General features: G+C 36.4%; 2 protein-coding genes across 3 annotated transcripts; one reads left to right on the top strand and one right to left on the bottom strand.

Moving 5' to 3' along the window:
• Window positions 1-744: 744 nt before the first annotated feature.
• On the bottom strand, window positions 745-3,164 carry zfand1 (zinc finger, AN1-type domain 1). The gene is made up of 8 exons (XM_039666512.2): window positions 3,038-3,164; window positions 2,743-2,785; window positions 2,371-2,410; window positions 2,045-2,172; window positions 1,753-1,844; window positions 1,461-1,582; window positions 1,210-1,365; window positions 745-1,093 (listed from the first exon to the last, which is right to left on the bottom strand). Exons 1-8 carry the CDS (start codon window positions 3,090-3,092, stop codon window positions 917-919), a joined length of 813 nt encoding a protein of 270 aa, XP_039522446.1. The 5' UTR covers window positions 3,093-3,164; the 3' UTR covers window positions 745-916.
• A 7,996-nt stretch (window positions 3,165-11,160) lies between these two features.
• On the top strand, window positions 11,161-25,148 carry anxa13 (annexin A13). 2 transcript variants are annotated; one of them, XM_089125589.1, is made up of 11 exons: window positions 11,161-11,306; window positions 13,388-13,463; window positions 13,615-13,709; window positions 13,803-13,970; window positions 14,129-14,162; window positions 15,758-15,837; window positions 16,088-16,156; window positions 16,839-16,940; window positions 19,099-19,174; window positions 20,781-20,893; window positions 24,240-25,148. In XM_089125589.1, the coding sequence occupies exons 1-11, from the start codon at window positions 11,292-11,294 to the stop codon at window positions 24,357-24,359; spliced, it is 948 nt and encodes a 315-aa protein (XP_088981715.1). In that variant the 5' UTR covers window positions 11,161-11,291; the 3' UTR covers window positions 24,360-25,148. The 2 variants fall into 2 exon arrangements, with proteins under 2 accessions (XP_088981715.1, XP_039522389.1); XM_039666455.2 differs by having other exon boundaries at window positions 13,800-13,970.
• Window positions 25,149-25,902: the final 754 nt, after the last annotated feature.

Raw genomic sequence — 25,902 nt, 5'->3', positions numbered from 1 at the left:
GCCTTGTTACCACTGTGCAGGCTGGTGGTGGTGGCGTAATGGTGTGGTGGATGTTTTCTTGTCACACTTTAGGCCCCTTAGTGCCAATTGGGCATCGTTTAAATGCCACGGCCTACCTGAGCATTGTTTCTGACCACGTCAATCCCTTAATGGCCACCATGTACCCATCCTCTGATGGCTACTTCCAGCAGGATAATGACCCGTCACAAAGCTTGAATAACTTCAAATTGGTTTCTTGAACATGACAATGAGTTCACTGTACTAAAATGGCCCCCACAGTCACCAGATCTCACCCCAATAGAGCATCTTTGGGATGTGGTGGAACGGGAGCTTCGTGCCCTGGATCTGCATCCCACAAATCTCCATCAACTGCAAGATGCTATCCTATCAATATTGGCCAACATTTCTAAAGAATGCTTTCAGCACCTTGTTGAATCAACGGCACGTAGAATTAAGGCAGTTATGAAGGCGAACGGGGGTCAAACATAGTTTTAGTATGGCGTTCCTAATAATCCTTTAGGTGAGTGTGAGTATATATATATATATATAGAGAGAGAGAGAGAGAGAGAGAGAGAGAGAGAGAGAGAGAGAGAGAGAGAGAGAGAGAGAGAGAGAGAGAGTATATATATATATATATATAGAGAGAGAGAGAGAGAGAGAGAGAGAGAGAGAGAGAGTATTCAAGTAATTTCATATATGAAACATATTTTGACAAAAATAATAAACAGGACAAAACAATAATCATTACATCATTGACCCATTTATTAGAAATAAACAGAAAATCATGTGGAATATATTTACAATAGACAGACTAGTCTATGATACAACAATCCTCTAGTTACCAATCTAACACCCTTTGTTTCCTGCTTGCCTCAAACTACTATAAAACTCTTCTGAATGGTTGTGAAATTTTCTCTCAGGAGGATGGGATATAGGCTGTGACATCATCTAGCCCAGAGCTTTCATTATCCAGATACTCCAGAATGACGTTGCCTCCGTTGTGCAGGGGACAGTCTGGGTGGGAAAGCAGCAACTGAAGGCTAGCGTCCATCTTAAAGGCTTCACCCGTCTCGGGGTGACACAAACGCAGTTTCTGTGCAGAGCATATAGATATGTAAATGCAAATTTTATTCGACAAACAATAAATGAATAAATACATGTAACAGTTCCAATCCTACAGAATAAAGTTTAATGTTCTTTGTGGCTGACCTTAGCTGTGAGCACATTGTTGTTGTTCTTCAGACTGGCCTGAGATGAAGCAAAGTCCACTACTTTGCCGACACTCCATTTAGAGCAGAAGAACATGGGCAAACTAGAGTCTTTAGCCTCTTTGGGCAGAAAAACCTGAAAATATGTCCGTTCTGTCTTCAGAGGACATCAGAAGAGGAATTTCAGATGAGATATTTGCTCATAAATAATGCAACTGAAGTTACATTATAATATCAGTTTTGCTCTGATACCTGTGGCAGGCCTTTATCTCCTGACGCATGCATTTTCAGCTTCATCAGGGCAACTTTTGCAGCAGTTGCAGCATTTTTTGCTCCTTTTCTACCTTTATTTGGTGGTGCATTCTTTTTTGACTCTGTTGTAAGTAAAGATAAAATTATTTTTTGGCTTTCTAAGAATTATTCGGCATCACAAGTTCTTCACAATTAGACTCTACTGTCCTCATGTGGAGAAAAAGAGCAAGTACACCATATGCAATCTAAATGCAAACCTAAATGTTTGCAGTCAACTGCTACAAAAACTGACCCACTATCTTCTGCACCAGCTCTTGTGTTGCAGCCATGCGAGGCTTCGGGGTCTCCAGCTTCTCACACTTATGGTCATCCTGATGCCGATGTCTGAGACCAGAGGAAAACAGTCAGGTATGTAGAAGAACACTGCATATTAGATTAGGACACACCACATTCCAGCTGCTGTGATTACACAAAATAATAATATTTATTGTGTTTCCACTATAGTCATTTATCCATCTGACTTTCAGCAAGCCAGTTTAAAGAAAAATGTAGGGTTATTAAAATGAAGTTTGTAGGTTTTGTACATGAGGCAGAAGTGTTTTTCACAGTGTGGACAGATGACAGGCAGCAACTCTTTCCCTTTGCAATCCTCAAAGCTGCACGGATATGATGAGATTCCCTCAGACACAGAGATCTCTCTCTTTACTGTGACCTATAAGAATCATCTATAATCATCAAAACAGTCACTCAGTGATTATTAGTGTATGTGTATGTGTATGTGTGTGTGTGTATATATATATATATATATATATATATATATATATATATATATATATATATATATATATATATATATATATATAGTATATTTACTTGTAATGATTTTATTGTACTGCCATTTCTCACTCACCTCTGGACAAGAATGGGAGTCCCGGCTTCTGTGTTCTAAACTTCAACCAGTAGAGGAGATAAAATGTTACATTAAAATAAAAGTATTGCAATGAATAGAGTGAAGTGTCTCAAATGTATTTATAAAATTGTATATAGTATAAAAATAGTAGTAAAATAGTATAAAAAATACTATTTTATACTATTTTATAAAATAGTATTTTTTTTTTTAAATTGTTGGCGTGTACTACAAAAAAAAAAAAAAAAAAAAAAAAAAGCCATGGTACATGATGGCACAAAAACACATGGTAGGACACATTTCCTTAATTATTAATCTTGATATTAAGTTGTATTGTAATTATGAGTTTTCAAATCCAACGTCACAACATCTTACCAAAACACCCCAGAACAGCTTCTACAAATGAATGGAAGAAAATCTGCATTAAAACATAAAACAAATGGTTAAAATAACTCGTATTTTATACAAAAAATAATTGGTATGTTATACAAAAAATAATTAGTATGAGAGCAGACGGCTGCTGCTGTGCTGCTGACTCACATCACACTCACAGTGTGGTTAACAACACTATGTTTACAATGGCTATTAGTATAAATAAAGACCGTGGAAACCGAATTATTAACGTACTTGAATGTTTCAACTGTTTGGATGACATTAATATAGAGCATACCTTTTTGTTTGCAAGATTTAATTTCACAATGTTTTCCAACGTCTAGTTCAGCCATGTTTAAATGACGTCACACAATAATTTCAACATAAAAGTCTCTTTGAAAAAGTCTCAAATTACTGGATTTCCATGTCTTGCATATGTGCGTGGCTGCTATTTTGTAAATACTATTTAAATACTTAATCGAAATTTCTTTCATCATTAACCTGTATGACTCTTTTTTCTTCTGTAGAACACAAAAGGAGAAATTCTGAAGAATGTTCAAGCAGCTATTCATGGAAGCTTGTTTCTGCTACAGAATAAAACAGTTTTAAAAGATAACTGCGACTTTATATCTCAAAATTGTGGATTTATATCTCACAATTCTGAGATATAATTGCGAGTTATAAAGTCCAATTCTGAGGAATTTTATATTTGCGAGTTTACAGTATCTCACAATTTACAAAGAAACAGAAACCTTATTTCATGCGATTCTGACTTGTTGTGTGTTATAAATTGTGTGTTATAAAATCAGAATTGTGAGATGTAAACTCACAATTGTGGAAAAAAAAAAAAAAAATTATTTTGTGGTGGAAACAAGCTAACATAGCTATTTCAGTATACATATTTCTAAGATGTAGGGAATGAGACATTGCATCAATGCATAAACACATAAATAACTTTAATAACAATTGAATAACAATAATAATCACTGGACAGAATACAAAAATGGTTTGTCCACAATGTGATAGTCATTGCTGAGAACTATGCCTATGGTCTAGCCATAGGCACGCTGTTCTCAAGCAAAATGGAGCTGGTGTAGCTGGTTATGTCTGGTATATTAATATATATTGCATCAAAGGTATCCCAGTCTTACAAAAGATTATGAACACAAACTGATGATTTGATCCAGATCAAAACCAAGGTTGGATTTTATGATCTAATTAGATTTTTTAGAATCCTTTTTTTCTTTCTTTTGAACAACCCATTTTCAAGATTTGATCCAGTCTGATTGTCAGGCAGAAATAACAGAAATAACCCAAACACATGAGCATTGAATGGTGATTTATTAACAATAAAGTGTGTAACAATGTGTAACAGTTGCACAGTCCCACAAAAGAGGTCTAGACAGGAGACTTGGGGGCACAGGATTGAACAGCCCGTGAACCACCAGTCGATAGACCTTTCTCACCACTTCCGTATTTGTTACCGGAAATACGCAATTGTCGTGGTAATCTTCTTCCGCTCCATTCATAACAGATAGCGCCGAAGGCAACTAGTGAGAGTTGTTGCATACCGATCTTTTTTGTTATTCCCAAAAGCAGCCATACCTGTCGTTTTCATTCCTTCCCTCGTCAGTTCCCTGTCGATGAAGTTCGGCGGAAATGGATTCAGGCAATCTGGCGGGATGTTATTGAGCCTGTGATCTTCTGTACTTCTCATGTCACCATTCAATAAGCCGTCATTGTTTGTTTATTTTTTATGTTTTATGATTTGTGTATTTTGAAGTAACGTTAGTTCACGTTCAACTGTATTAAGATATTTGTATCCAGCGGAATAAGCACATAAAATATACACCACAATATAAAACAAGATAAATAAGAACACACAACAGTGGGCTACATATAAATTTAAAATATTAATATATACCATTCTGAGTATTTAACAATCTGAGTGTACAAGGAATAAATTAATATTTGTATAATTTTTGTTCATCTTTGATCGTTCTATCAACAGCAGTGCAAAAAATTCAGGATAACTGTTGAATAAAACTGACAGACTTCTTTCTGGTATTCAAATCAAAATGTAGTTTATTGTAAATAATACTCCCTAAATATTAATAACTTTCCAGACACTCCACCTTCTTACCTTTAATGAACGTATATTGGGAAGAATGAGCTTCAGTTCTAAAATCAATATCATATCTTTGGTCTTAGATACATCAGCTGCAGACAAGCATCACCACAGCATTTTACAAAGTCATCAACAACTGGACCATGACAAGTTTACATTTTTTCGAAGTTTTGAAGACTCTCTGATCAATTTTCTCCTCCCAGAGTAGGTTTTTCTGATGTGTTAACAGTTGACGGGAACTCCGTTTCCACAACGATTACGTATTTCCGGTTTTTGTGAAAAAGGTCTATGGAGTCTCAGGCTGGTCTCAGGACTGAACTCAAACACAGAGACGCACAACACAACTACTAAAACATTAAATAAGTATAAGGCAGGGCACACACTAAAGTTATGTAAGTGAAAAACTAAACCTAAACTAAAACTCTTCCTTGCCTTGTTTCTCCCTCATCCAGTCACGTGGAAACCAATCAAAGTCCACCATTATGAATGAGTTATTAATTCTCTAAATGCAATGCAAGGAGGAGAGAAAGGAGGACAGAGGAAGCTTTTTGAGGACGCTTGAGTGAGGAAGGGACAGATCCAAATCTAAAAGTCTTTTTCTATATCTACAGACCATTTCACAAGATGTAAACAACACTGGTCCAGAAACACTTCCTGTTTCAGTTTGTAACTGTTTTCTTTATTTCACATGTAAAGAAAACATCTTAAAGATGTTTGTTTAACTTTTTGATTCAGTTTTAAATGTTCTGTTGGTTGTATTTTATTCCAGATTTATGTAGTGTTAAAAAACTGAAACAGGAAGTGCTTCTGGACCAGTGTTGTTTACATCTTGTGAAATGGTCTATACTCCTAATGCACATTAGCTGTACAAAATTGCCCCTCAGTCCCGATATAGTGATATACAGTATAGTCATATAGTCCACTACACAAGAAAGGAGGCCACAAAAAGGTGTAGCAAATTCTGACATTGGTATAAATGTATGCTCTGTAGAGCTGTCAAAATAAAAAAAAATGCAAATATGCAGCATATATGCAGCATAAATGGTCAATTTGGTCTAAGCTGACTGGATCCGACTTTTGATTGTTGACTTGGATAGCCATCCGCTGCTTTTTTTTGTGGGACCTGTCCACTCCTGCACTGTCCTGTTGAAGAAACAGACACAATCATGTAACGCTGACCAGATTTAATGACTGTTACAGTAATTTAATGCATACCATTTTGATTCGAGGGGTCTGAATTGAAAAGAATATGATTTTATCCCGGATTAAATTAATAAAGTATTACAAAATCTTAGTAAAACTGAGAGATAGGAGGCTCTAATAAATGCTCTTTTATGTATTGACTGGGACCTGGGCTAAAGCCTGTTCAGAGTTCTCTGGTTCGGTTGTGAAGTGGTTAGGGGAGAGCGGGGCAATGTGAGACATCGGGTAATGTGAGACACCCCCGGTATCTAGTCAACAAAACACATTTGTGGTTGTGTGACCATTATGTTTTTAAGCCCATTCCATTTCCCCTTGGCCATAAAGGAGAGGAGCTCGTTTGGTTAACATGGTGCTGTGATAAGCATGTTTTTTTTCCCACAAAAATATGTTTTTTGCATGTAAAAGTAAATGTTCTTGCTGTTAACTTAATCAACTGTTGTGGTAAAGCAAATTGATTCAGGTAGAAAAATTTATATCATACATGTTGATGAACTATTAACATAAAACCATATGATGATAGCTGAAGAGTATCCTGAATTACTAAGAGAGATCGTTTTTTGCTAAAAATGTGGCAGTGGGGTAAAGTGAGACAAATACTATGGGGTAAAGTGAGACATGAGGCACAAGTTAAGTTTAGTCTTAAAAATATTTTAATGTAATATTACATTACATACTGTATGTTTTATTTTTAATGTCATAAACATTGTAGAAAAGCCATCACGCCAAGATAATACACCAGGAAGACAACCTGGGGCAAAACACCCCTTGAGGAGATGGAGAGTTCAAGGAAGGAAAGATGTCTATCCACAAGTTTCCGAGGGGCGCTCCTGTAAAAAATAAAGTGGGTGAAACTTCCGGTGACGCGGCGGAAGTAGCATTCCAATGGTATTTTGTGTGTTAGTTAGCGAAGAGGCTAGCTGTTTTTCTGAGAATTATTTTACTATTTAAAGACACAAATCTTTATGAGAGATGTCGTTACGGAGCTCAGGGACAACATGTGCTGTTCGCGGTTGTATATATAACCGGACTAAACTAATTCAGTGGCTTAAACGTGATTGTTTTGAACATAAGCTGAAAACGAAAGAGTGATCCTGCCAGAGCCCATCTCTGATCCTGCCAACGACTGTAGTTTCCATCACCTCCCAAAAGACGGCGAATCTTCCTGTGTACATTTGTTTAAATTCTTAATGTCCTATAAACTCTATCAGCATGTGATTGGCTGTCCGCTACTGATGTTACACCTAAACTCAGGATCAAAGCCTGTGTTGACAGAATACCAAATGTGTCAGTTAATGTATTCAAGTAGCACATTCATTTATAATTTTGAATAAACTCCAAAGCACAATGACTAAGTGTGTATTTTTTATTTTAATTGTTTGTCAGCTCACACAACTGTCTGTCACCATGCCTTGATGAGTATTGATTATTAATAATGTTAATAATACTCCCAATCAACTACTGCGGAGGGTAAAGGTACTGTTATTTCACCATTTTGAATTTCGTTGAGGTTGTGTTCCCACATCGTTAGCTAGTTTGGATCGCCATAACTTGAATGACTGTCAACTGTTGAATGAACGAGTGTGAAGTATGTCAAATCGCGCTTTGTTTACTTCCAACCGGAAGTCGCGCCCACTTTTGACGGAAGACCTCATGGGGCGTAGGAAACTTGTGGATAAGAGCAGCTGCAAGGGATAGAATTATTGTCAAGCCTTACAAGATATTGAGAAGAGGAGGTCTGTTTTAAAAATGTGGAATATTGAAGCCAAAATCTTTCAAACGCTGAGCAGCTGCAGCAGACACAGATGAACGGCTAGTGCGGTCATTGGATGTGCTGTGGCAACTGCATGAACCTGTGGAGAGGCGGCTCAGACGAAAAAACCAATCAGGCTGCTTCGTGCCGTGGCATGTCAGAGCCATTCAGAATGGGTGTGGCCTAAGCCTTTGTATTGGCCAGTTCAGCCAAAGGTAGTCAGGTTAAGTCGACTGAAGCGATCCCCTGATCAAAGCCACATACATTTTGAATGTGGAGGGGGTACGACCCACGTCCAAACTCCCTTGTAAGAAGGCGAGTATACTCGATACTTCGCACAAATAGGGGTCCAGGCTCCATGCAGCGCACCAGCCAGAAATTACCACCCATTTCTGAGCGTAGAGGCATCTAGTTGACAGCGCTCTTGCCTCATGGGGATGGCAAATTAATCGGTTTGCCTGCATGAGGAGGTCTCTCCTCAGCGTCACCGGAGCTGTACCAGCATGGAGAACCATAACTGGGTCTTCTAGAGAGGGGTTATTAGTAGCACTACACACTTGCTCTCCCTGATCCATTCGATGACCTGTGGTAACATCGTGACTGGAAGGAATGCATTCAGCGGACGGCTTGGCCAATCATGGGCAAGCACACCCCTGCTCTTCTGAGGCGAAGAGGTCGAGCTCTGCCTCGCAGATGCTCTATATTAGCTGAACCTTTTGTGGGTGAAGAGACCATTCTCCTGGGGGAACATTGTCTCTAGATACATATCCACACCCTGGTTCAGGATGCCTGGCACATGCGCCGCCCTTAGGGAGCACAGGTTGTGCTGAGCCCATAAAATTTGTTTTTTGGCCATGGCATGTAGGTTGCTTGACCTGAGAATGCCCTGCCGATTTATATAGGACACCACTGCCATGTTGTCTGTCCGGAACAGGACATGGTGGCCTTTCAAGTCCGAGAGAAAGGCTTTCAGCGATAGAGCGACTGCTCTCATCTCTAGACAGTTTATATGTAGGCGTTTCTCCAGGCTTTACTATGAGACGAGCCTGCCCTCGTAAAGGGCCCTCCAACCTAGGTTGGATGTATTTGTCGAGATCACTTTTCTCCTTTTAACCACACCCATACTCACTCCTGACTGATACCAGTTGTCCGCTTTCCAGGGAGCTAGGGCTCTGATAAAAAGTAAGTGGATCAGTTTACCCCCAGCTGGTTCACTTTACCCCCTTGATTTCTCTGGTCTGTCTCAGTTTACCCCTAAGCTGGGGTAAAGTGAGACACAAGATCACTTTTTTAAAAACATATTTTCACTGCCCTTCCTCCTGAATACATTCAGATAATTTCGATTGGTAGAAAACATTCTGAATTAATGGGAAATGTATAGATCTTACTGATATATCATTTTAGCTCACTTAGAGGAGAGCAAATGTAAAAAATGTCTCACTTTACCCCACTCTCCCCTACATATAAAAGGATATTAAATTGAGGACCTTGAAAACATAGTAGCATAGTTAAAGGCAACGTTTACTTTTTTTGAATACATTTTAAAATAAGTAAAAACTAGCAATATAAGGGACTTACAAAACCTTCTGTGCTCCATAGACTGTGCTCCAGCTGTGGATCTGGCGGGGCACAGGTGCTCCAGCTGTGGATCTGGTGGGCAGAGGTGCTCCCTCTGTGGATCGGGTGGGCACAGGTGCTCCAGCTGTGGATCTGTCGGGCAGAGGTGCTCCAGCTGTGGATCTGGACTTCTTTTTCAGACCCACAAAATGAAACCAAGCCACTCGGGCCAGATAAGGGTCATGGATCCTCGTGGGTGAAGATAACGGGGCACTCGTTGCGTTGAGGGGAGAGCAAGGCACGCGATGAGAGCACGCTTCCGCCCCGCTGCTCAGCCTGGGGAGATGAGGGAGCGACAGGTTTGCTGAAGAGTACGATCGGGGCGAACAGCATCACAGTCCAGAGCAGCTTGAGTCCGTGGACACGGACCAGGAAAGAAGCACACTCAGAGTGCTCATCCAGAGTGGGTAAGTGAGCCCTCCACTATCAACATTTACGGCGTGACATTAACAACGAATAAGCTGGAAATTTGCTCTGAAAGTTGCTCTTGTTTTTAAGTCGCAGAAGGACCGCAGGCGGGAGAGATGCTAAATCAGCTTGCAGAGCATCATGTTCCGCTGAGAGAGAGGCTTCAGTCTTCTTCGGAGCAGTGATGTGATCTTCACGGCATGCTGAATAAAAGGAGATTTTGACATTTTTAAAAAATTCAATTTTCAGGAAACCTGGTACATATGATAATAATAAGAACAATAATAATCATTATACATTAGTGATTAAATAATGATCATAACTGTTGGTAGATTAAACTCATTCAACAAAAAAGAAAGGGAGTCAGAGATTTTGTTCTTTTCATCATGACACAAATGTGATGTAAGCCGCTTGAATGCATTCAATAGTTGTAACTCATATGCTGTAATATTAACCTCTTATTTAGATAACATGCTTTGAGTGTTTTGTCAAGCTGTGTGGGAAAATCAATGCAAGAGAACCGAACCTCACCTTTGTGTCCGTGAAGTTGCTTATTAATGTTCTATACTTTAAAGCATTTATTTTTAAATTTGGTCTAACACACACACACACACACACACACACACACACACACACACACACACACACACACACACACACACACACACACACACACACACACACACACACACACACACACACACACACACACGCACACGCACAAACAAACCAACAAACATTTACATTTAGTCATTTAGCAAATGCCACATCCAAAGCGACATCTGAGGACTATCAAGTCATTGTCAAGAGGCAATAACAACAGTAGCTCAATAACAACACAAGATGTGCTCAAAATAAGTTCTAACATTGCTCAGAGTAGTAGGCTATAAACCAGACAAGTAAGGATTTAATTTTTTTAATAAAGTATTTGATTGACAAACAAATAAAGCATTGATCACTCTGAAATACGTTACTGAAATGTGTATTATTGTTCAGTATAGGGGCGCCCTAATTAGTTTTTTCTATCTATAGAATATATGCTAAAGAAATACACGTTTAAATACGTTCTCCTGTCTCCAAACAATTGTATCTGTCATATGTGTGGTTTTAGGTCTAGGTTACGCGTATTCTTGCTATGAGATGTTTTCTTAATTAACTGGGGGGAAAAACTGTCAGAATTGGGAGATTTAGCCTACTTAGACAGATTCAGAAATAACAATTATAATGTATGCAGGGGTAATGTATAATAGTGTATAAATGATGATAATAATGGTTTTCAAAAATGCAGATGCCAGGTCCGTTTATGCTGCCTCTCACGAGCACGTTTGAAATCCATCCCGTTATTTCCCTGCGTGCTGACGTCACTCACCGAAACTCTCGCGCGTGTGGCCTGCAGTTCGGACAGCGGTCAGATCATCTGATCATCAAACACCAAAAACTCTCACCATGGGAAACTGTCAAGTGAGTATTTCATTTCATCTTTATAATGCACACCTTACACACGCCGCAGAGAGATAGAGAGAGTGTGTTCGTGTAGCATGCGCAGAGATTGTTACGGGACCGGTCGCATAATCGATCAACTTAAATCTGTTTTAAAGAGAAGGAAAGAAATGAATACAGTGACAAAAGAATAAAGACAGTTAAGATGTCTGATCTTGGTTGCGATGCCACGTTATGCTTTGGGAAACAGCCCGTATCGCGTAAACTGTAATTATAATTGTTATTCACGATTGTTTTTACTGTTAAATGTTGAAAAAAAACCCCTATGTTTCCACTTTTAGAATTTGTATTATGGTGATTTAGATTATAAGGTTATATGACATAGTAAAGGGAAGGACTGTATTAGAATTCCGTTATGGATGAGTCAGAGGAAATGCTTTGGGAGGAGACTAGTTCTTCATATCGCCTGTGCGGGGCCTCGGTCTAGGGTTGCAGTGTTTGGAGAGGGTGCTTCGTCTGAGTCTGAGCATTCCAGAGCCGGCCTTTTGTTCATATGGGGGAGAGGGAGACTGAAGGGAATAGTAGCTCATCAGTTACACACGCACACACACACACACACACACACACACACGTCTGGTTCACTATCTTTGTTGGGACTCTCCATAGACGCAATGATTTTTTTATTCTGTACAAACTGTATATTCTATATCCTTACACTACCCCTACTCCCTAAACCTAACCTATCCATCACAGAAAACTTTCTGCATTTTGAGATTTTTAAAAAAAGAAAAAAAAAAGAAAGTATAATAACAAAATAAAATTCGGTCTGATAATAAGGTCAAAAGTTGCTGGGATTACTTTTCTTGTGTTGTGAGGATATTTGGTCCCCTGCCCCATTACATAATACACACACAAGTCAAGTCACCTTTATTTAATCTATATATTGTATATAGCAGATTGTTTCACAGCAGATTTACAATGATAATAGGAAAGTAATGCAACAGAGATTGTTTTTGCTGTATGGTAGATCTAGAAGAAAATAGTGTCATAGTCCAGCATGGTTAATTTTTGTTGTAAAAAAAAGTTATTAATTTAGTTCATTTATCTATACAGCCGCTCAGTGATGTCATCATCCAGCTCAGTTCAGTTCTCATATAATGATGTCATTGCAGGCAGATCAATATTAATATTGTTGAATATTTATTCTGTAATGAAGTTAATACTACAGATTAGAAAAAACAAATGTAATTTATATACTGATAGCTAGTTAGTTCAGGCAAGAATAAAAAAGCACAAATTAAATTCTATATAATTCTAGTATCAGTACTCAAATTAAGCTTGTAGAAATCAAAGTGTAAATGTCAACATTATAAAAGTAAGTAAAACCTACTTGACTTTCTGATACTTGCTTTCCCATCATGCACTGGTGCATAAATATGAACAAAGTTGCTTATTTTCTTCTGTTTCCCTGCTGTATTTACAGTTTTATCTTTGTTTCCAAAAGACAATAATAAGAAATTTTGACTTATCTTTGTTTTTTTCAGCTCTTTACTGATTTCTTTGATCATTTTTGCTGATGTATTTATTTATTAACATTTAATTTATCTCTAGATTGATGATTAGATTTAGTGGCACTCATTTATAATATTTTTTATGTTATAATGGCAGTTTTTTGGGATATATGGTATACCATTGCAGCAGTAACAAATGTTTTAGGACTTTTAAATCTTTAAAATATGTGAGAAACATTATTAACGCTATGATACAGTGGTTTGCTTTAAACACATTATTCTTGATAGCTGCAAGAATTGCTTCTTGAAAACTATTTAGCAGTAATAAGCAGTGATGACAATTTATTTTTTAGCCTAATGTAAGAGGAGTAGTTGCAACAGTCTGACTTATATTAAATTTAAATGTTTTATCAATATTTAATGGTATTACTGGTGGCACATATAAATGTCCTCATCCAATAATAATCACTGCCAGGGTCATAACAAGCAAATTCACTGAATGCTAAAACATGAATTAGTGAGCTACATATTGTAATTGACTGTGAAACATAATGAACATTGAAAATGATTATCTCTGGTTTTATTCAACAGCCCACAGTTTATCCTTATGAAGACTTCGACGTAGTTGCCGATATAAAGGCCATCCGCAAAGCCTGCAAAGGTTTAGGTGAGATGTTTATGCCAGTCTTATATTTTATTCTGTATGTCTATCAAATGCAACTACAATTTGACATGCAGTTATAGTTAGTCTGCTATTGACAGGCCATTTTCATAACTGGTGGATCAATTTGAATGACATTTTCTATACAATTTTCAAGGAACTGATGAGAAAGCCATCATAAACATCCTGGCCAATCGAAGTGCAGCTCAGAGAATGGAGATCAAACAAGCATACTTTGAGAAATATGATGATGTGAGTATTCTGAAAACACTTTCATGGCAAAGAAATACATATTTTAAGAATAAAGAGAATGCATTTAAAGGTTTAATGTTTTCTATGAAGGAGTTGGTGGATGTTTTGAAGAGTGAGCTGACTGGTAACTTTGAGAATGCCATCCTCGCCATGTTGGATCCTCCTCACGTGTTTGCTGTTAAAGAGCTCAGGAAGGCCATGAAGGGCGCTGGCACCGACGAGGACGTCCTGGTGGAGATTCTGTGCACTGCTACCAATGCTGTATGTCAGTTTGTTTTGAATTGAAAGCCTCTGCAATTTCCTGTGTTTGTGACTGTTATCAAAGCGGGGGAAAATGTTTGTCTTTTACTAATATGTTTACAGTTAAATAGATTTAGAAATTGAAATGAGTCAATTTCTACTTTTTTGGTTTCTCACAGGATATTGCCACTTACAGAGATACCTACACCTACGGTAAGAACGACTCAACCAATAATATGCATTATGCAATATACATTTTACATGTTTTAATATTTGAGTGATACAATTGTACCTTGATCATTCATACAAATTAAAAGTTAATTAAAAAATATTATTTAAAAAGTTATTATGTATTAACTACATTAGGGGTGTAACAATATATCAAGTCACAATATATCGCAATACAAAAATGCATCAATATGTGTCATGGATAGTGACAATATGTATTATGTATAATTCACCCAAAATGAACATTTCTGTGTGAGAAATAAATTCAAGTGTACAGAGTTTTAGTGTCAAAACTTCATTAAACTACTATATATAATGTTCAATATAATGTATAATTAGTGATATTTGTGGGTCCTGGTAATGCCAAATGTCTTATGTTACTAGCGTGCAAAATCTGTATTTTCAGCTTCAGAATCATGAATATTTTTGAATATGATCTGGTGTCACCGTGCATTAGGTCACCAGCACCAAGTCCAAGCCTATTCATTTACACCCACAATGTAAAACCAAATTTAGCATTTTAATCAACAGTACATTTTTTTGTTAACATATGTCTTGTAGTATCCCAAAAATACCATATCTTGATGTGTATCGAATCGTGACATGAGGGTATCGTTACACCCCTAGTAAATATTGAGATTAACAAACAATGAACAACATTTATACAGCATTTATTAACCTTAGTTAATGTTAGAAAGACCATCTTTAAATATCTACACAAAGGCCAGAGCATTGAAATTACCTACCTACATACATATATTTATATATATGTAATCTCACAATTTATTTGCTTCTATTTTAGAACACTTGATGATTATCTAATCAAAATGACAAAATATGTATTGCAGTGATGATAAAAAAAGAACTGAAATTAAAAGCGTTTCTGATTTGTTTATGTTTCTGTCGGCTGCACGAACATATCAATTTTCTTTCTTACATCAAATAGCTTTAAATATGCAAGTTCGTTGGCTAATGAATGTATACATGACCAGCTGAATATAAACTAATGCAAATAGATGGTAATCCTGACATTAAATATTTGGGTCGGACGGGCGTGTGTTTTTGAGGTACTACTAATGTTAGCGTCCTCAACCTCGACGGCAAACATAGTGTCACATCCTCTTTGAAAGCCAGATTTCAAACTCTTCTGAAATCAAAATTTATTTAATTTATTTAAATTAATTAATACAAATTTTCCTATAAAAGCATCATTTTGCATATTTTATTATTTTAACCCACAAAATCCACTACAATCTGACATTGAGAAGGGTTGAGTCGCCTGGCAAAGTCCTTACACTGGTATAAATTGTCCCATAATTACAGTTTTGTCTTCATATTTTTGGGATTATAAAATTTCAACCAGCATTTGACCAGATTTTAGAATCATGATGTTTCAAATAATTTAGTAAAGAATCAAAAGACAATACAATGGGTGAAAACATCCAACAGACTTGTTGAAACTGTTGAAGTGGGGAAAATATTTTTTTATATTTATTATATATATTTTTTATATATATTTATATTTTTAGTTTTTGTATTGTTTTATCAAATGAAAAAAACAACTTTGTTGTTGTCTACAGTGCATGACAGGGATTTGGAGGCAGACATTGAAGGAGACACCAGTGGGGATGTTAGGAAACTACTAACATTCCTTCTCCAGGTAAGTCATATTCATTCTGAATCAAAATGGTTGCTTACGTCTTACAAAATGACTACACTGCAGTCCTGGGCGACACGACAAGCTCACTGTCAGCCTGTCTTAAGTACCCCTCCCCTTTCCTCATGTCCCTACAGAGCGCTGGAGCTTGGCAGTGGTTCAGATCCCCTTTCATTAGATAAGTGGAGGCAGGATTCAATGACGTGACACAGATTGGATTTCACTCTCTCTGTCAATACTTTCTCTCTTGTAGGGTAACAGAGACGAGAGCTACGAGGTGGACGAAGCACTGGCGGAGCAAGACGCCGTCACCCTGTTTGAAGTAGGAGACATTCAACATAATCTCACTCTATAAATATTCACACATGAAGCCTGATTCTAGCACACGCCTGGAAACACAATATAAAAAGTTTGGACAGCATCTAAAACATGATTTTTTTTTTTTAAATTAACTTATGTTATGTTTAACTTTAGAGACAGGCAAGGGTTATACATAATTTTGAGGTTTATAGATGATTGCAGTTGTAGGGTGATTTTGAATGGATTTATGGATCTCTAATAAGCTGATTTACTGCTCAAAAAACATTTCTGATTATCAATGTTGAAAAGAGTTCTACTTAATATTTTTGTGAATTTTTTCCCAGGATTTTTTAATGAATAGAAGGTTCAAAAGAACTTAATGTTCACAGTTCTCCGATGTCAGTTAATGGTCATGACAAACATAGAAAAAAACAAATAAACAAATAACTTTTTTTTATAAAATATAGGCTTTCCCAAATTGGAGGAAACTACACTTAGTCATAATTATGATTTAGTGTAGTTTCCTCCAATTTGGGAAAGCCTGTTCTATTTAAACATACAAATATGTATGTGTGCTACAATATACAAATGTTAATATGAATGAGATCATCCTGTGATATTTTATGACAACATAATGATATTAATATTTAGTCCCATGTCCATTTTGTTCCAGTTTATTAATATATGTTTTAATGATCTGTAAGGCTGGAGAGGGCAGCTTTGGCACAGACGAGTCAACTTTCAGTTTCATTCTGGCCACCAGGAACTACTTACAACTACAGGCTACATTCAAAGCCTATGAAGCGGTGAGTTTTTATTCTGTTCTATGAGTTTAAAGGCATAGTTCACCCTAAAATGAAAATTATGTAATCATTTACCCACCCTTGTGTTGTTCTAATGCATTTTGCCCTTCTTTCTTTTTTTGGACCACTAGAGTATCAGATGCAAAAGTATCATAGAATGATCCCATGGAATACATGTAGTATATTACAAGTGTTCTGGGGGGATATAATAGGGGTTTAGAAAAAACAAAAAAAACAAACAAAATATATATATATATATGATGTATTATTTAACAAAAATCCGGACCTTGGCTGTTGTCTTCTGTGCTGCGGGACTCTATTTGTGCTGCAGTCACTATGACTCGCCTAAAAAAGCACACAAGTTGCGAGAAATGCAGATGAATAAAATCACGACATAAAATACAATCCATGTACTTTCTTCTCTGAGGTGAATATATTCACATTTACATCAGTCAACTGTCATTCTGACTGTCATCTGACAACCAGAGTTCAGGTCTGGAGAAATTCAACTAAGTGAAGAAAGTATACAGATACTTTTTGGGATTTCTACACTTGGAATATACGACATGTGTCACATGGGATCATGCTGTGATGCTTTTGCATCTTGTTAAAGTCTTGAGGCTGGCACTATTCACTGCCATTATATGGATGAGCATGAGCAGGACATTTTTTAACCCTCTGATGGTCTTCAAAAAAAGTAACAATTCTGGTCTTCGGGGTCTATTGGACCCCAGACAATAATATTTAATTTTGTAACAGAATAGTATTTTTTTTTTTTTTAACAAATATAATTTTACTCTGTTTATTAATGTTTTTACTCAACATTTGTGTAGTTTTTGGAGGATTTATGATTTTTTTATTTATTTCTATAAATAAATAAATAAATATTTATTTAAATAGGATTTTTACAAAAAAACAGCATTTTATGTTAAATAAACTTTATAAAAGACCCAGATTTCTAACTTTCATTCCTGGGGATACCATGGATAATTTTACAAGGTTGAATGTAAGATTTTTGCCTAATTTTTGGAAAAAACAGGTTAAAATTTGTAATAAGTCACTTTATCCACTAGATGGCTATAGAGCTCCACTAGGCCTATTAACTATTTGAATTACTGAAAGATATAGTTTCTAAAGTTGGATTCAGTTGGATTCATATCTAAATATTGTAAAATCACACTTATAACAAAAATAAAATACTTTTTGTCAAAGTTTAGCATTTGTTTTTGTACTGAAAAAACTATGAACAATAGTTTGGAACAATAGAACAGATGGTCTCATCTCTTTTATTTTTTTTTATAGCCTTACAAATGTATTCCTGTGTGTGTGTGTGCACATTTTCAATGTGTCTTAGTGTTACCAATTTATTTTTGCGGTGGTTCTGCATTTTAGAGTATTTTATTTTACAAATGATAAGCAAATAGTTTTTATAGTCTGTATGTATTCCTGTATATTGTATTCCTCTATATGTGTGTGTTTGTGTGTGTGTGCATGTGTGTGAGCATGATAATTTTGGATTGTGGATGTTTTTTGCATTGTTGGAAGTGTGCCACTTAATTTCTGTCATTTCTGTCTGTGTTCTGCGTTATTTCTGATTTTGATGATGAATTGTGTCTATTTTGAGTCCAATGATAAATAAATATTTATTTATTAATTTATAAAGATATCATAAATCCTCCAAAAACTGCACAAATGTTGAGTAAAAACATTAATAAACAGTAAAATAATATTTGTATACAAAAAAAAAAACCTATTGTTCTGTTACAAAATAAATGGTATTTTTTGGGGTCCAATGGACCCCGAAGACCACGAGTGTGACTATTTTTGTCACGCCTACATAAAAACAGATAGAATTCCATTTTATTTTATTTTTTTGTAGATCTTGACAGTGTTGAGAGCCGTAGCAAGTTTCATACCATTTGGAAAAAGAGAACATTTTTTTTTAATTCAAGCAAAATTCATTTGGGGTCTAAGAGACCCCGAAGACCATCAGAGGGTATTGTGGTATGAAAAAGAAAGAAGGGGGGATGCATTGACCCTGCATCATTTTCATTTAAGGGGGGAACTCCCTTTAAAGTAGTAATTTAGAACAATATGTTTTCTTAGTTTTCTTGTAATAGCTCTGGATTACTTTTAAATTGTGTTTCATGTTCTCCAACAGATCTCTGGAACTGACATTTTGGATGCAATTGATAAGGAAACCTCTGGAACTCTGAAGGACTGCTACATCACACTTGGTTTGTATTGTAAACACTGGCCTTGTTCAAACAGGCAGCAACCATTTAGTTGCTGTATGTTCAATGTACAGAATGTTGCTGTATTTACAAATGATTTATAAGTGCACAACATTATTTTTCAAGTGCCCTTGTAAATAACTCCCCCTCCCTCTTATAACAACACCTCTTCTCTTCTTGATGATGTGATTGTTTTTTACAAATTACAACAATCCAATTTATCCCTAATGGGCTTTATGCCCAGCTGCACTACTTCCTGAACTTCAGCCAGCTCCTTGTTTCCTGTCTGCCATTATTGGTCAAATTGATTAATTCAGGTGTGCTTGACCTCAGTAGTCATGGCAACAATAATCAGACACACCTGAATTAATCAATTTGGCCAATAATGGCACACAGGAAACAAGGAGCTGGCTGAAGTTCAGGAAGTAGTGCAGCTGGGCATAAAGCCAATTGACAAAATAAAATAATAAAATCTTATTCGAGTAGCTGTTTCACTCAGATATATTGTAACTTGTGTTTCATGCTGGCTTAAAAACCAAAATGGAAGAACAAACTGGTGTGATGTCATTTAGAACAAAATCAGGCCAAAACTAAGTTTGTTTCGGGAGTTCGAAACAGTTTGTCAAAGCGAAATTATCTAGAAAAGTTTTCTCTGGTTGGTAAACACCTTCAAACTACCATTGGTCTGTGGCGATTATGTAATAGGTGGGTGTGGCTTTGAGACTCCGCCTTCTTTGAGGTGGAAATCTTCTCCGGTTCATCTCTTCTATACAATATGTCGAGGTCAGACGTCCGTGAGTGAAAACACGAACACACTGGAGAGACGTTTTATAGTAGAAAATGGAAGTTGTAGTTATCAAGCGTAGCGCCAGTTCTGGTATAGTCACGTAACACGTTAGTTAAGCTCGCATCAGCTGACTCTCAGCTGATCCACGTCTATGTACAGGGATACGACGCCTATCGTTGTATTCATATATCAGCTTCTTCAGTATTATCAGCAGCTCTTGCGTTTCTCAGGAGTTAAATACCCTCCTTCATTCTCAGCACAGTCAGGATTTGGCATTCTAATTACCCATGAATCAGACTTAAATCAGACTTTAATAATGTTGTACATTAAAATGAATTAATGATATCTGCAATACATTCATGTTGGTTCTGTTCTGTTTACCCAAAGGGTTATTGCTGCTCTCCCTGCTCTTATCCATGCATGGATGCACAGGGAGTTCTTGCCCAGAACGGAACCATACCGCCAATCCAAACTATGCTAATTGTCAATCATATTTGACGATAATGGTTCTGACAGAACTATTTGAAAGAGACACTGAAACTGTGTTTTCGTGTTTAACAAAATGTGCAGCACATATTTACAAATTCACGTTAAGTCTTAGCATTGTGTGCGTCGTCGGGATATTCGGTGACATTATACTATTGCAAAGTTAATAAGCTTATTGTTACCCCTAAGCAAAGAACGAAAATGAACTTTTTTTTCATCATGAGATTTGTGAATAAAGCCAAGCTGCTATGTTAAAATACTACAATACTAGAGTTTCGTAGAGAATTGAGTTTTGTCAATTCTTCACTTGTTTAACACTTTCTATCTAACCCATAGTGAGGGTTGCTAAGAACCCCCAGCTATTCTTTGCCCGGAGGCTGAATGCCGCTATGAAAGGTGCCGGGACTGATGAAGACACTCTCATCCGCATCATTGTGTGTCGCTCAGAGGTATAATACCTTTTCTCGTGTTGTATGCCATTCACACCAAGAAAGATAACTATATCAGTACATTAGCGACACTTTCACACCAACACACAATATTTTTCTGTTTATTCTAAGCACATGCTGCAGTTTTGTCATCTGTCCCTTTAAATGCTCACGGCAGGATTAATTCTGATTGGCTGTCATTGTTTTTATCATTCATCAGCTGGAAAAAAAATCATTCTGAAAGCGATTTCAATTATATTGTTACTATAAAGTTGTGGTGTGGACTTTGCTATTCTGTTATATTTTTGTAATGATTGAATGATTGTAATGATTTTTAGAACCATATCTTTGTAATCCTTAAAGTTATCGTTGTTGGTGTGAACAGGCCTTCAATCAGTATTGCTACACTGTAAAAATGAATATGCTTTATCTAATCAAAAAATTGTGGGAACAGATTACAAGCAATGTTATTAATTAAATTTAACAAATTAGAATTCAGTAATAATTAATCAAATTAATTCCCTAAAAGTTAACCATTTAAAATGAGTCAAACTTACAATAACAATAAAAAAACAACAACATAAATTTAAGTCACCATTATGGTGATCAGTGTTTGTTTTATGTTTGTTTTAAAATTACGGTTTTGTCCTTCAGTGATTCTGCTTGTAAACATCAATGTTGGCAATATAAAATAAAAAGTTCTTAATTAATCTTTGACGTCTGTCGGTTAGTGAAATATTTTTCTTAAATTTTTTGGTTGTAAACGTTAATCATTTTAAATGGTTTAAGGGTTAGTTCACCCAAAAATGAAAATTAAGTCATTAATTACTCACCCCCATGCTGTTCCAACCCCGTAAGACCATCGTTCATCTTCGGAACATAAATAAAGATATTTTTGATTAAATCTGAGAGCTGGATCAGTCCTACGTAGACTGCCTACGGGACTGGCTCTTGACGGCCCATAAAGTCATTAAAGAAAAGGTTTAAATATTCCATGTGCCTACAGCGGCTCAATTATAAGTTTATCAAGCGACAAGACTACTTCTTGTGCGAAAAAAAAACATAAATAACAACTTTATTCCACTATTCCATTACTTCCTTATGGGCGCATGCGCGAGAACTAAGACGAGGACGTTCTCCTTCGACCACTTCTTGTTACCGGCTGCTCACCGCTTAGGAGTTTTACCGCCACCTACCGTATAAGATGATGTGCTGATATAGCTGGAAGCGCAAAACTTTCTGTTTACAAGCAGAAGAAGGCGCGCGCTGTACATTCGCTTTTCAATTAGCGTATTTTCCGCACTATAAGGTGCACTTAAAAGCCTTTAATCTTCTCTATAATCCGGAGCGCCTTATATATGGATCATCATTTTATACGGTAGGTGGCGGTAAAACTCCTAAGCGGTGAGCAGCCGGTAACAAGAAGTAGACGAATGAGAACGTCCTCGTCTCAGTTCTCGCGCATGCGCCCATGAGGAAGTAATGGAATAGTCGAATAAAGTCGTTATTTATGTTTTTTTTCGCACAAAAAGTAGTCTCGTCACTTGATAAACTTATAATTGAGCCGCTGTAGGCACATGGAATATTTAAACCTTTTCTTTATTGACTTTATGGGCCGTCAAGAGCCAGTCCCTTAGGCAGTCTGTGTAGGACTGATCTAGCTCTCAGATTCAATCAAAAATATCTTTATTTGTGTTCCGAAGATGAACGAAGGTCTTAAGGGGTTGGAACAGCATGGGGGTGAGTAATTAATGACTTAATTTTCATTTTTGGGTGAACTGACACTTTAACTTTTTAACTTTTTTTTTAATTATTACTCAATTCTAATTTGTTAATTTTAATTAGTAATATTGCTTGTAATCTGTTGCCACAATTCTATTGATTAGATAAAGCATATTCATTTTTACAGTGTGTAGTCATTTTGGGTGTGTTAAGAATGGAGTACTGGAGTGTTGTGTACTGTGTACTGCACACTGCACAGCATTGACATTTATAGAAAGTAGCATGTGAAACAAACAGCATGCGGTAAATCTTTCAAACAGTGGTACGCATTTTAAATCCAGTATTTTTAATTTTATTCCTAACTTTTAGAAAGAATATTAAAAGTCATGAATGGTATTACATTATCATTCACAATTTTGGCTTTGGTAGGATTTTTTAAATGTTTTTTTTTTTAAAGAATTGCCATATGTCATAGATATCATTAATTTTGTGAAATATTATTTTAAATTAAAATAACTGTTTTATATTTTACTCACATTTTTAAAAATGTGATTTATTCCTATGATGCAAAGCTGAATTTTCAGTATCATTACTTCAGTCTTCTTTCTTCAGAAATCATTTTAATATGCTGCTTTGCTGTGTAACATAATGAGTCCTATTTTGACTATCTAAGCACACAGCGCAAGTGCACTTAGGGCATGTCTGAATCCACTTTTGCTAGTTAAACGACGGGAACATTTTTCAGTGCACCCGGTGCATGGTCCTTAAGGGTTGTCCCTGTTCTCTTAATGAGTAATCAGAGTCTTATCTCCCATTTCCTTTAAAAGTCAGTTGCACTCGCGCCATGGTGTATCCGCTATTTACATGGCGGGATTTACAAGCGTAAAAAACGAAACTCTGCTCGGGCTCGAGGTTAAAGTGTGCAAGAACCATCTACAGGACAAATTTTACATTCTAATCCTTTTATTTTTAACATTTGGCATGTTTGTGTGCTGCTGCTTGTCCCTGTGTTTGTAATAAGCAGAGTGTTATGAACCCGCTTATAGGCGCACATTACTAATGCACTCTCTAAATAACAAAAAATAAATACTGCGCCGTTGACTTTAGACCAGGTTTTAGTTGGTCAATGGCACAGTCTATTTCAGTTTCCTCTAAATAGCAACACACCAACAATGCGCCTGAATATACCTCTTTTTCAGACCAGCACGCCCATGGGCTAACAGATGGGCACAAAAGCATTTGCTATTTAAACAACGCGGCACTGGAAGTGAAAAATGATAACTGCGTCGGGCTGAAACTAGCTAAAAACACTTGCGTCGCACCTGGTGCCACATTGTGCCTGGTGTATGACAGTGCCCATTGTCTTTACTGCCACTTTTGATCAATTTAATGTATCCTTCCTGAATAAAAGTAATGATTTCTTTCAAAGAAAGCAGACTTTTGAATGCCATTATATTCCAGATATTGCATGCATGCATTTGCATACAGTGTATATAGCAAAGACTATAATTTGTATAATATGCTATTCTGATCATAGACATTGATATTTAGCTTGAAGTACATGCATGGTAATAATTACACAGAGATCAGATCATTAGACTGTTTTACAAAACAACATGTAATGGTTATTCTTCTGCTTGAGTAGATTGATCTGGAGACCATTAAAGACATGTACCTGGAGAAATATGATGTGCCTCTGAAAGAGGCCATCAGCTCGGAGTGTGGTGGAGATTTCAAGCGTCTCCTGCTGGCCATCCTTCACTGAGAGACCCACATTCAGACCCCGGTGAGCAACATGGACCAAGGAAGCTTTCATTTTAGTCCCAGTCAAGGCAAACTAACATGACTTGTTTTCTGTCTTATAGTCTGCAAACACATTTTTTATAGTGCTAAGTTTAAATTGACAAAACCTTCAAATACAATATCTTTAATATTAATATTTTACTACACTGTGCAAATACATATGAAATATATAATTATGAATATACATAACACCACTCAGAAATCTCATGAACAGCTGTCCTCATAAACAGAGACATGGATTTGTGTCCAGTTTCTGTGGCATTCTTTGTTCTTGAAACTAAATTGGCCAGTTGGATTTGTTTAAGTGGAGTCTTGTGGTTTCAAGGATTGGAAGAGAACTTTGTTAGCCTACATTATGATAATTATGAGTTGAGAAGTAAGAACATAAATGATGCAAGACCAGCAATTTTATTTACGGTCAAATAGCAGTTGTCAGATCATTTTTCCTGCCAGTATTTTGCCATACAAAAACCTCACCGTTTTACTGACCATTTCGAAATGTGCATTACAATGTGAATTCTGATTATGTGTGTATGACATCATGAAGCATGCAGAGAAACTGCAATGTAACATTTTGGTCAGCATAATAATGTATGAGACTTCTATGCAGCTAATAATGTATAATAATGTTTTGGTAATGTAACTAACATAAGACTAAAGTATTTCTATTATTTAGATGGAATATTTTAATATAACTTGCATTAAATTTTAATCTTTAACACAAGAATAAAGGCAGAGTTGTGCTACCCCCCCCCCCCCACCCCCCACCAGTAAATGTAGAGCTTAATATTTGTGACATCACCATTAAATTAAACTAAGTTTGAATAAACCACATGATATGGATCTTGGACTATCTTTTGTATTAACACAATTGTATTTCATTATATATAACTGAATAAAAATGCTGTTCAACGTACACCGGAGTAGCTTGCTAAGTTACTGGAGACCTAGCATTATTAATGTATACATTTCTCTTTATTTATTCATATAAGTATTGTTTATTAAACGTGTCCTTGCTATTATTTAGCAGTACTTGCTAGTGTCCTATCACGTAAGAGGATTTGTCGCGTGGTATATGTTATTTTTCTCACCGATTGTCGAGATGGCCCAATCACAGTGATTACTGGATACGTCTCTCTCTCTCTCTCTCTCTCTCTCTCTCTCTCTCTCTCTCTCTCTCTCTCTCTCTCTCCTCAAAACAATTATGTTCCCATTAAGAATCCAGAGTTTGCCTATAAACTGAGACTTTCTGTTAGAAATATATTCGAGTGATGTTATCCGTAGCTTTAAGTTTTTTTAAATGGAAATTTAGATGTTACTGAGAGGTCATTTGCAGAAATAAATCCACACACAATCTAAAAGTATTCAAGAATATCATTGGAGAACAAAGAATTATTGTTTTTGAATAAAGTGAACAATTCAAAGTAACAATAAAAACAACAACAACAACAAAAAAACAAAACAATGTATTGTATTTCTTTAAGGACAATAGCTGTTTGTGTGTC

This window comes from Pimephales promelas, chromosome 22 (assembly GCF_988280905.1).
Source record: "Pimephales promelas chromosome 22, fPimPro1.hap1.1, whole genome shotgun sequence".
In the NCBI taxonomy this organism is placed as follows: domain Eukaryota; kingdom Metazoa; phylum Chordata; class Actinopteri; order Cypriniformes; family Leuciscidae; genus Pimephales; species Pimephales promelas.
The sequence above is the reverse complement of the archived record's forward strand: the minus strand, read 5'-3'. Positions and strand labels throughout refer to the sequence as shown.

Bases quoted from the DNA above. Each gene is read 5' to 3' on its own strand.
- anxa13 (XM_039666455.2), top strand. The intron at 13,710-13,799 runs GTGAGTATTCTG...TTTTCTATGAAG, and splicing joins ACTTTGAGAAATATGATGAT to GAGTTGGTGGATGTTTTGAA. The intron at 19,175-20,780 runs GTTTGTATTGTA...TCTAACCCATAG, and splicing joins GGACTGCTACATCACACTTG to TGAGGGTTGCTAAGAACCCC.
- zfand1 (XM_039666512.2), bottom strand. From the start codon at position 3,092: ATGGCTGAACTAGACGTTGGAAAACATTGTGAAATTAAATCTTGCAAA. The intron at 2,786-3,037 runs GTATGCTCTATA...GTTTTAATGCAG, and splicing joins TAAATCTTGCAAACAAAAAG to ATTTTCTTCCATTCATTTGT. The intron at 1,366-1,460 runs GTATCAGAGCAA...TGTCCTCTGAAG, and splicing joins GAGATAAAGGCCTGCCACAG to ACAGAACGGACATATTTTCA.